Source organism: Pteropus alecto, unplaced genomic scaffold (assembly GCF_000325575.1).
Source record: "Pteropus alecto unplaced genomic scaffold, ASM32557v1 scaffold134, whole genome shotgun sequence".
In the NCBI taxonomy this organism is placed as follows: Eukaryota; Metazoa; Chordata; class Mammalia; order Chiroptera; family Pteropodidae; genus Pteropus; species Pteropus alecto.
In genome coordinates this window covers 1,705,532-1,716,230 of record NW_006436283.1, presented here as the reverse complement: position 1 = coordinate 1,716,230, position 10,699 = coordinate 1,705,532, and the positions used below count along the sequence as shown (strand labels likewise).

Below are 10,699 nucleotides of genomic sequence, written 5' to 3'. Positions count from 1 at the left end.
GACCGGCAGCCGGAGATCATCTTCGGCTCCAGTTTCCCCAGGGACCAAGAGTATACGCAGGTGTGCCGAAACATCAACCGGGTGAAGGTCTGCATGGAGACGGGCAGGACGGCGGTGCTGCTCAACTTGCAGAGCCTGTACGAGAGCCTCTACGACGCCCTCAACCAGTACTACGTCTGCCTCGGCGGGCAGAGGTACGTGGACCTGGGCCTGGGGACCCATCGCGTCAAGTGCCGCGTCCACCCGGACTTCCGCCTGATCGTCATCGAGGAGAAGGACGTCGTCTACAAGCACTTCCCTATCCCCCTCATCAACCGGCTGGAGAAGCACTACCTGGACATCCACACCGTCCTGGAGAGGTGGCAGAAGGACCTCGTGGAAAAGCTGAAGGTCTGGGTGGAGAAGTTCGTAGATGTGAAGGTGGAGCACTTCCTGGCCCGGGGCATGAACTCGCCGGCGCACCAATACAGCGCCCCCGAGGCCTTCGTCGGCTACCACTCGGACGCGTGCGCCTCCGTGGTGCTCAGGGTGACAGAGGGCCTGGGCCGCAGCGCCCCGGCCGACGGGCAGTACCACGAGGTGCTGGAGGCGGCCAAGCTGCTGCTGCTGGACTGCGCCACGCCCGACGCCGTGGTCCGGCTGAGCTTGTCGCCGCTGGGCCTGTCTGTCGCGCAGGCCCTGTCGCGGGAGTACTACGGCAGGCAGCCGCGCGGCTCCTTCGCGGACTTCGTGCGCGCTCACCTGCGCTCGGCGCATCCTGAACGCAGGGCCGTCTTCACAGAGGTGAGTGCCCGCCCGCGGCTTTACCCTCGTCTTCCTTCCCTCGGCGTCCTTGACCCCTGGCGTCAGTAATTCAGGGCGCTTTTCAAGGCAGGGCACGGAGGTCGCAGGCAGGCGGGAGTGTTGAGCCTTTTGCTTCCTCTTCGTGTTAAGTGTTAACCCTGAGGGGACCCACGCGTTGACGAAAGCGCGGTCTCACCGGTCGTGGGGGCCGTGTCCGTGCGGGGCTCTGCGCGGATAAGGACCCTGTGCGACGCTGACTTCGACGGACGAAGCGCCGTGTCCCAGCACTGCGCCCGGGGCACTGGGGACGTGAAAATGAATCGGCACAGTTCTTGTCCCTGGTCGGCGCACAGCGGAAGGCGGAGGGCAGACTCGGCCCGGGCCGTCGGTGTCGTCCGGTGATGCTGTCCCCAGGCACAGGGAGGGGGACAGCGTGGGTCAGGACGTGCGCTCCTCGAGCAGATCGTGAAGCGTGCCTGGGAAGTGTCATAGGCAGAGGACCTTGCTTGAGCGAAGGTGTCACACAGTCTGTGTAGGAGGCCGGGAGCCGGTCACTGATACAGCTTCATGTCCAAGGCCGCGAGTGGCGAGAGGTAGGGTGGGAGAGGCCGGAGAGGCTGCATGGAGGCCTTGTCGGCCACGCGGAGGAGCTTGGTCTCTGCTGTGTGGAGGGGTGTGATGGACGGACGCGTGTGCGGACCAGTAGGGAGGCTGCTGGCAGCGTTTGAGACGGAGGACGGATGGGAGGGATTGAGAAATAGTTACAAAGCGAGCTGGCCGAGCGAATGACGGGTTCGGTCTAAGGGTATGGGAGATGGAGGGGTCTGGGGTTCCCTGGGTTCTGCCTCCGATGGTGGGAGGTTCGTTGAGTCACGGTGGAGAATTCCAAAAGGAACGAGCGGCAGGTTTGGGAGGTGGTGCCGAAGCCCACGTGGGGTCGGCTCTGAAGCCCAGGCAGACGTGTCCGTCGTGCAGTGGACATAGGAATTGGAAGCTCAGGGGCTGGGCCAACCTGGAGCTGGGGTGTCGGCAGCTGTGGCGTCCGCGTGCCTGTAGGGAGTGTCCTGGTCGCACTGCTACGAGCCTTAGGTAGGAGGAAGGGGCGCCGTCAGCTAGCTCCGTCTGAAAGCACGAAGCGAGACCGCGAGGCAGGAAGTGGCATTTGTGCCGCGCCCTGAGGGGTCATCAGGTTTCCAGTAGGGTCCAAAGCGGGAGGAGACACGTGGCGTCTGGGAAGGAGGCTCGAAGTCGTCTTGGGGCCAGGGCGCGTCTTCTCTCCAGTGCCTTGTGCTCGTCGGTCCCGTTTCCCTCCGCAGTGCCTCGTCCTCAAAATCTCTCGCAGTGGGTTCTTGTCTGCGCGCCCGCCACACGGGTTCGCCCACAGAAGGGGTTCGCCAGACGCCTTCGAGTTTCTGGGACTGACCCCAGCAGACGTGCGACCTTTCCCAGAATTCTGGCACCTGACTTGCCCTTCCCGGCTTTGCAGATCACCACGTTCTCCAGACTGCTGACCAGTCACGACTGTGAGCTTTTAGCAGCGGAAGTCAAGGGCCAGGCTCCGAGACCCACGCTCCTGTCGCTGCAACAGTTCGACACCGAGTTATCGTTCCTCAAAGAAGTGAGGTGGGGCCCCCTGCCCTCCCTCCGTCTCCCCTTCATCCTCAGCCCTGACCACACCCGTGTTTCATTAGTACGGGCGGCAGTGACCTCTGATGTGGTCACCAGCGCCGGTTAATGATCGTTGAGGACACGTGACTCTGAGAAGGACAGTTGTTAAATTCTCCAGGGGTCTTTCTCACTGCAGTTATCGTCTGCGCAAACATCCCTCTCTGAAACCCGGTCCCCGCACCCTATTCGGAAGCCTTTGCTGACGCTCGTTGCTTCTCCCCTAGATCCTGCTCGTCTCGGGGAGGAGAATCCCCCCCAAACAGTGTTTTCTACGCGGCCCTGACAGTTCCCATCGCTCGGAGGGGACTTTAACGCCCATCTTTTAGGACAGGGAACTCATTTCCATAATTTCCTTTTCTTCAAGGAACTGCCTGACTAACTCAGCCACCTGCAAGATCCTCATCATTCAGACAGAGTTTGAAGATGGAGTTTGCAGCGCCCAGCTGGTGGCCTCAGCGAAGTACGTGTCTGTTACTTGTCCCGGAAATCACATAGGAAGCCCACAGTGTCTTTGGGAGCTCTTACGGAATTTCTTCCCCAGAAACAGTATGGCGTCATGATGAATATAGACATGAAATATATAGGCGATTCTCCCTTTTCGTGCCCCCAAAAGTGGACGAGAGAAACAAACCGAAGGAAGAAGCAAAGAGAGAAAAGGCCGAAATCACAAAAATGGCAAAGCGCAAGCAGCACGAATCACAGGGCCTTAGTAGGGTTGAGAAGCACGGCCTTGGAACGCGCATCCGCAGACCTGTTCTGGTGATTTAGTTTTAAATTCCCCACAGTTCAAGGGCTGCCGCAGCGTGGAAACGAGTTCGTCTGTCGTTTGTCGGACGTTTTCCTAGTGTTTGCAGGGGGAGCGCGATCCTGTCGGAACTATGTTCCCTTGTTACTTAAAGTGGGAGAGATTCCTGGGCCTTTTACAGCGTCAGGAGCCACATTTCATGGCTTGGCCCTGGCTGTCTGCTCGCAGAGCCCTGGCCCTTGAAATGGAAAGTTCCCCCGGCCTTACCGTCAGGAGGATGAGGCCAGCCCTTCCAGGATCCCAGTGCCCAGGAAATGCCACTTCAGAGCCGAAGGCGGTGGCGGGATTTGTTTAAGAGTAAAAGAAGAGAGACTCTGAGGGTGAAAGCGACAGTGCCCGGGACAACCTTTGGCCACTTCACAACTTTGGTTCTGCCTATTTGCTTGGTATTGGCTTTGATTTGTTTCGGTTTTGCTTGTTTGTTTTGAAAAAACAGGTATTCTGCTATCAACGAAATCAACAAGACGCAAGGAGATGAGGGCCGCGTCTTCGTCTATTTCATCACGAAACTGTCCCGCATGGAAAGTGGGACGTCCTATGTGGGATTCCACGGAGGTAGGACCAAACCACGAGTGAGCGTGGCCGTTTAAGTGGCATTGGGGTTATTTCTCATTTGGTCCGAGGGCGTACGAGTCTGAAATGACAGCGTCGACGTTTGTCTCCACAATGCTCGTTTCAGAGGCCATTAGACATTCTTACCGCACAAACACACTCACCTCGGGGCTTCCCGTGCGGCGCGTGCCCCTCCTCGATTCTCCCGCAGATAGACACTTGACTAGTCTCTGGGGTTCCTGGCCTTTTATTCCACGGACAATGCAGAGGAGATAGATGTTCCCGACTCGCGAACGCTCTTTATGCCTGTCTGGGGGGGGGCGGGTGCTATCGTAAACCAATCTCCCTTCAGAGGAAGGGCTCACCAGATACTTATTATGTAAGTAAACGGGTATTCTGGAAATAGGCGAACGACGTTCGCTTTAATCGTCGTATAAGTAGCGGGAGGCCAACCTCGCCAGTGCCCCACGACTTGTTACTGGTTGTGATTCAGCAGCTGAACAGCGAATGTAGAAAAGAACCACGGACCTTTAAGTCACCTTTGCCGGCCGGTTATTTCCGTTCTCAAGACAGAATTTTTCGGTTCAAGTGGCGGTCAGGGGCAGCGCGGGCCAGGCGGCTTCTGTGCACGTTCGGGGCGTTTAGACTTCAGGGTGTTGATTGTTCGCTCAGCAGCGCTGTCTCTGGCACCAGGACGTGCGGTGTGTCCCCGCGCGTGCCTGACAAGCCAACCGGGAAAGACACGAGGACGTTCTGGGGCTTTGTTCTCCCCAGGCCTGTGGCAGTCCGTGCACATTGACGACCTCCGCAGAGCCACAGTCATGGTTTCGAATGTGACGAAGCTGCAGAATCTGACCATCAGCCAGTTGTTTAATGCAGATGACAGACCTGAGGGTGAGTCTCGAGGGAAGATCTTTGGGGCCCTGGGGTGGTAAGAGTGACGGCCAGGCAGTGTCAGGAGAGCTGCAGGACACGGCCACTGTGCTGTCACCTTTGCATCCTCTCAGTAGTAGCTCAGGACACGTTTGCTGAGCGAACAGATGACAGCTCCCAGGGCACCCCCTACTGCTTTCCAGGGTCCCCTGAAAAGTGGGTCCGTGGGCGCCTAAGGCTCAGAGCTGAGTGCCTGTGGCGTGTCAGCTTCCATCGGTCCTGCATCGGCTGTTGGAGCCCAGGACCAAAGGAGAGGGTTGCTGCTCGCAGATCCCCCCAGCGGGCAAACCGAGGGCTGGTCTGCGGGTCCTTGGCCTCTCCTTGGGGACCCCGCCGGCTAGGTGCCGCGAACACCTGCTGGTCGGCACCCCGCACTCAGCTCACAGGCAGTGTTCCGTCCACGGAGCAGAAGCTCGATGGTGTCGCTTCTGTTGCAGCTGAGGTGGGACACAGGGCCGAAGGTGGCCACGAGGAGCCGATGGAAACCGAGAGCGGCGGTCCAGAGGCCCCGGCGGAGGTGGACATGGAGACGGAAGCTTCGGAGGCCCTCGAATGCGAGCCTGCTGAGCCGGGGGGAGCCCATGTGAGTCCTGGCTCCTTCTCATCCCTTGGGTCACCCCCCCTAAGCTTCACACTCGCCCCCAGGAGCCCGCAGGACAGATGCAGTGGCAGGGCTGAGCCTGGCCCTCTTCCTTCCCCGCTGCGGTGGGGACCAGTGACCAGGACACGGGCCGACATGGGGCTTTTCCTGCTGTCCCTTGTCGGCGTTGCTCTGTCCCTTGACCCCTGGCCGCGTCCCCGAGCACACGTGGCTACCTCACAGTGGTTCTCAGAGGGCCGGGGCGGGTGGACAGCAGCCAGGCCCTGGTGGGAGCTTTGCCCGGTGCGCCCCGCACGCCCCCACGGGGCCCGTCTGCCTGGCTGGGCGTCACCCAGGCAGCGGCGGCTAACGCAAGCTCTGTCGCCTTCGGACAGACGCAGGTCCTGGACACCGGCAGCCTGCTGCGGAGCTGCGTGCAGAGCGCCGTGGGCATGCTGAGGGACCAGCACGCAGGCCGGCAGCGCGGCATGAGGAGGGTGCAGGTCCTGCTCGGCCTCCTCCAGGACGACACGGGTGAGGGCCCCGTGGCCGCCCCTCGGGCCCCTCCGGCTCCTGTCCAGGCTGGCCCCGCCCCCGGAGGCAGGGTGTAGCAGGGCCCCGGCAGGTGGCGAACGCGTGCCCCCTCGCTTTGTTGCAGCCCCTTTCTCACGGGTGGCCAAGATGCGCCTGCACGACCTCTTGAAGAAGCAGGAGGAGACCTACGTCTCCCACATGAAGCAGTGGGTGGCCAGGGAAGCCGCCAATCCCGACGCCCTCCAGGAGGCGGGCACGTTCAGGTACCGCGTGCGGCCTGAGGCGCCCGGAGGGCAGCACCGTGGGGGGGGTCACAGGCAGCCCCGCGTGTGCATGACACGCAACATCCGTCAGCGGGTCACACGCCGCACACACAGACACTGTTTCAGGTGGTTGGATTAAGAAGGTGAAATGCAGGGGGAAGAGAAATTGTTTCCCCGGGCCTCCTGGCAGTCATTTGACTACAAAAATAAGACCCTGGAGAGTTCGTTGGTTGCTGGCGGTCTTTTTTCTGTAAAACCTTGACCCTTTTCTTGGGACTAACCCATGGCGACCCGTGTGGCACGGGGAGGAGGGACGGCTCTGGACCCCAGACCTTCTTCACTGCTCTGACCCTCAGTCTCCTTATCTCTGGAAGGTCTAAGTCATGCACAGGCCCCTTCCAGGCCCCGCCTCCTCGGCTGGCGGACTCGGCCTTGGCGTCCAGCCTTGTGCCCTTGGCCTCCAGCCTTGTGCCGTCTGCAGGAGAGGGCGGGAAACAGCCAGAGGGAGTGGCAGGTGGGCTCGTTAATGCTGGCTTTGTTACTGTAGGGGGTTTTCTGCTTCTCTTTTTCTGAATATCCTTCATTTCTTTCCTAATTTTACTTTCTGGGTAAGAAATTCTATAAGATCAGATGTGGACCTTGAAAGATTTTCATTCCCCTTGGTCACTTTCGGACTTCACAGATACTTAACTTTACCTAAATACTTCTTAAAAATCTGTACTTTCCGTCTCCCCTTTACACCACTGCATCCGTGACTCGACTTCCCCGCTTGCCAGGCGTCTGGAGAGGGGTATGGGCGCCCCACCGTTCACCAGTCTGCTGTTCTCACCCCGTGGTCGCGGGCGAGGCCTGAGCGGCCCCCATGGACTCACCCGTGTCAGGCGTCAGGCGTCAGGCATCAGGCAGAGCTCTGGAGCCAGCTGGTCCACGAGCGCAAGCCTTGGGGACACACTCTTCACCCTCACTGTTCATGTGTTTCGGACTAAAGTCTGAATCGCAATGGTCTTTGCACTCGGGTTTTCCCGCCGCCCAGCGTCTGCGCGCCGGTCCGGGGCCCCTTCCCCGTTTGTCCCACGGCCGGCTCTTCCCTTCCACGCTTTTTCTGGTTTGGCAATTTTTCCCCTCAAATCAAGCATCTCTTTGATCATCGCCAGGCTGTTTCCTCAGTAGATGGCTGAAATCTCTGCACGTTCCTATGTACTATGTACTTTAAAAACTAAAGTAAATATATATATTTTTTAAAATAGAGCCTGCATTGTCCACCCCAGTATTAATTACCTCACAGTAGATTTCGTAGGCTTCGCCACAAGAATTTTGAAATGAATTCTAGAGTGTGTTACTACGTATAAACATAGCAACAAAGTGTCATGTAGTTAATATAAGCAACAAAATCTGACTTTGACCTAACCACGTGCTTTCCCACTGTGGTCTGACCTGGAACCGGGCTGCCCCTCCCCCACGCTGCAGGCACACCCTCTGGAGGCGGGTCCAGGGCGTGGTGACCCCTCTCCTGGCGAGCATGGTGTCCGTCATCGACAGAGATGGCAACCTGGAGCTGCTGACCAGCCCAGAGACTCCGTCCTGGGCGAAAGATCTTTGGATGTTTATTTTCAACGACATTAAGCTTCTGAACATCCCTCTCGTGACGATTGATGACACAAGGTGAATAAAAGGCTTTCGTTCTCTGGGAAGAGAGAAAACCCTGACGTAGCAGCGGTCTTCCCGGGGTCTCCCAAGTATTTGGTGAAGCGTAGGTGTCCGTTTTAGAATCCCGCTGAAGTAACCAGTGGCATTTACCAAGGTTCCGAGAACCCTTTGTTCCATTCCCTGCCGCCCTCACCTCCACGCTCTCGGGGCACGTGACAGGTAAAATCATCACGGCCGGGTCTTTACCGGAGAAGCGCGAGGAGAGCTGGTCCCTCTTGACGCGGTGGGACCCACTCAGGCTCAGCTGGCCTCCCAAAAGCTTCCTACTTGGATTTCAAGGGGCTTCGGTTCCGGGGTGTGTGGTTAATAAAGAACGTTCAAGGAAGTGGCTTTCTGAGTCACCGGTGGGGACATTTATTTAGAAGACAAGACACTGTCGATAAGGAGGGTGACTTGCTCAACAAGTCACGTTCGACGTGCAGAGGGCAGGGCTGGATCCAGGCTCCCCAGGACCTGGCCAGCCGGAGACTTTGGGCAGCGTATTGACCCCTCCCAGCCGCGGTCTATCACCGAGATCGTCCTGACGTCCTTTCTGACAGACGCGAGCTGTGAGGTAGCCCAGGGGGCTGGCTTCGCGCCTGCGAGGCGCCCGTTCCGAGGCCTCGTGGTGGCTACTGTCTGTGTCTTGGGCGACGTCTCACTGGCCGTGCTCTGTCCTCATTTGTGCCACTGCAGATCCCAAAGTGAGATGTCCTACATCCTGGTGCAGAGTCCCATGGACCTCTCTGAGAATGTCTGCTGCGACTTCCCGTTTAGCTGGAGAATCAAGGACTACCTGGAGGAGCTGTGGGCCCAGGCTCAGTACATCACGGAGGCCGGAGGTGAGCTCAGGAGGGACGTGTTCCAGCCGGTGAGAGCCCGGTGCCCTGTCCTGGGTCGGTCATTCCCCTTCTGAGGCTTCTAGACAGCCAAGGTCCCAAGGATGCAGGAGATGTCCTCAGCTGAACCTTCCTCAGCAACCGCTGGTGGCAAGCACCTTTGTCAGGTGACTGGCCGCGTCCCTCCTGACCACACGGCTCCGTGCTCTGCTGTCACACGCCAAGCACTTCGGCGTTGGCGGTCCAGGAAAAGCGGTATTAACGCAGCGCTTTTGGAAAAGCCGTTTTCACACGTGAAACGGTCTCACTGACGTTTGCTCACAGTCCCGCTTCTAGAAAGCACAGGTCGAGGCCCCCGGAGCTGAGCTTCCCCGCCGAAGTCAGCTTCCTGCCCCTTTCCGAAGCCCGGCGGAGCAACCTCTGTCCGAGCCTCTCTGTGCCAGGGCCATCCTGAGCCACCCTGCCTCTCTGAGGTAGGGTAGCGTGCCCCAGGGGGCCACCCCAAGGGGACCCCTTGAAGGCAGATCTTTCTGGATGGAGCGTGTGACCCCCATCCCTGAAAAGCATCCCCATTGCTCGGACCGTGGGTTCCCGAAGCCTGTCACGACAGAAAAGCCGGTCTGTCTCGGGTCGCTTCTCCCTTTGGGGCTAGCGAGGCTTTTAGTGACCGAAATGTAACCTCCTTTCTGCCTTTGTGGCTGTGGTCCCCCCGGAAAGCTATCTGAAGTGTCTGGAAATGATCGTGAAATCAGGCTGAGGGCGCCCTCCGCTCAGCCCGCAGACCCTGGCCCACCACTTCTGTCTGCGGGGGGCGGGGTGGGGGGCAGGCCGGGGTCCTTGCGCCCACCCAGCCCCTCCGCCCCTCCGCAGGGCTGCCACAGAAGCTGGTGGAGATCTTCCAGCAGACCCCCCTGGGCAGGTTCCTGGCCCAGCGCACCGCTGGCGAGCGGCGGGAGCTGTCTCAGCGCTACCTGAGGGACTTCCTCCTCTTGACCGTGAAGGTGTCCACTTGCCCAGAGCTGAAGGTACGCCGGCTCGGGGTGGCGGGGAGCCGGAGGTGTGGCTCGGACCGAGCGCAGGGGCTTCTCCTCTGCGAGGCCGCTGCTGCGGAGCACGCGTGTTGCTGGCCGAGGGCCGGGGGCCGAGAGGGCCCAGGATTAGCGCGGGGGCTTCTCCTCTGCGAGGCCGCTGCTGTGGAGCACGCGTGTTGCTGGCCGAGGGCCGGGGACCGAGAGGGCCCAGGACGTGACACTGCTGCCACCCTCCGGAGCCGACCCAGCCCCCCGCCTGGGTCTCTAAAACATGGAGCTTCAAGTTAACCCAACGGACCTCTCTGGTTTTCTGTAACTTCTTCATTTGAGTGTTTAGTTTCTCTTGAAGAAAACTGGAGAGAAGTTTAGCTGACCTTTACAGGGTAATAATAATAACAGAAATTCCCATGGGAAGAATAACACTTCTGATCACCTATGGGTTTCAAACTCCAGTACATCAGAAAGGAAAGTGACAAATTTGAGAAGAACACACAACGAATATGATTAAGAGTTAATAAAGTATTTCTAGGACCCAGTAAGAAAATCCCCTTAACTTTTTAAAAAATGGATAAAACTTGTAAACCGAGTATTAACAGAATAATTATGCAGACATCCAAAAAACATTTGCAAAATTGCTCAGCGTCACTCAACAAAACACGAATAATTTTTAGACACTATCTTTACCTGTCCTTGCGGCAAAACTAGGTTATTGAAAAAGGCCAGAAGTCCCTCCGCTGCCAGCGGCCCTGTGAACGAGCACGAAGCTTCTGGGTAACGCATGAAGCTTCTGGGTAACGCAGGGCGAGCTGGGAAGTCACAGATTCCGAGCCGCTGACTATGTCCTGAGAACGTTATTGGAGACGTTGACAAGCATTTTAGCCACGGGAATGTTATTTTTTAGCTTTGTTTTTCTCAAAAAGGAAAATCAGAAACAACTTAAGCATCCAAAAACAAAGGTTGGACAAATTAAACTACAGCCATTTGATGGGTCACTGTGAAACGGTTGAAAATGGTGTTCTTCCGAT

At 58.2% G+C, this 10,699-nt stretch overlaps 1 protein-coding gene across 1 annotated transcript in view; it reads left to right on the top strand.

The window, feature by feature from the left end:
* Positions 1-10,699, top strand: part of RNF213 (ring finger protein 213) — an 87,818-nt gene that overhangs the window by 49,576 nt on the left and 27,543 nt on the right. The window contains exons 31-41 of the mRNA XM_025047104.1: positions 1-783; positions 2,270-2,406; positions 2,816-2,911; positions 3,693-3,811; positions 4,583-4,702; positions 5,179-5,324; positions 5,717-5,855; positions 5,980-6,118; positions 7,586-7,780; positions 8,501-8,646; positions 9,514-9,668. The exon at positions 1-783 is cut by the window's left edge and continues 42 nt beyond it. Of these exons, the coding sequence (XP_024902872.1) occupies positions 1-783; positions 2,270-2,406; positions 2,816-2,911; positions 3,693-3,811; positions 4,583-4,702; positions 5,179-5,324; positions 5,717-5,855; positions 5,980-6,118; positions 7,586-7,780; positions 8,501-8,646; positions 9,514-9,668 (2,175 nt within the window). The remainder of the gene's footprint in view (positions 784-2,269; positions 2,407-2,815; positions 2,912-3,692; positions 3,812-4,582; positions 4,703-5,178; positions 5,325-5,716; positions 5,856-5,979; positions 6,119-7,585; positions 7,781-8,500; positions 8,647-9,513; positions 9,669-10,699) is intronic.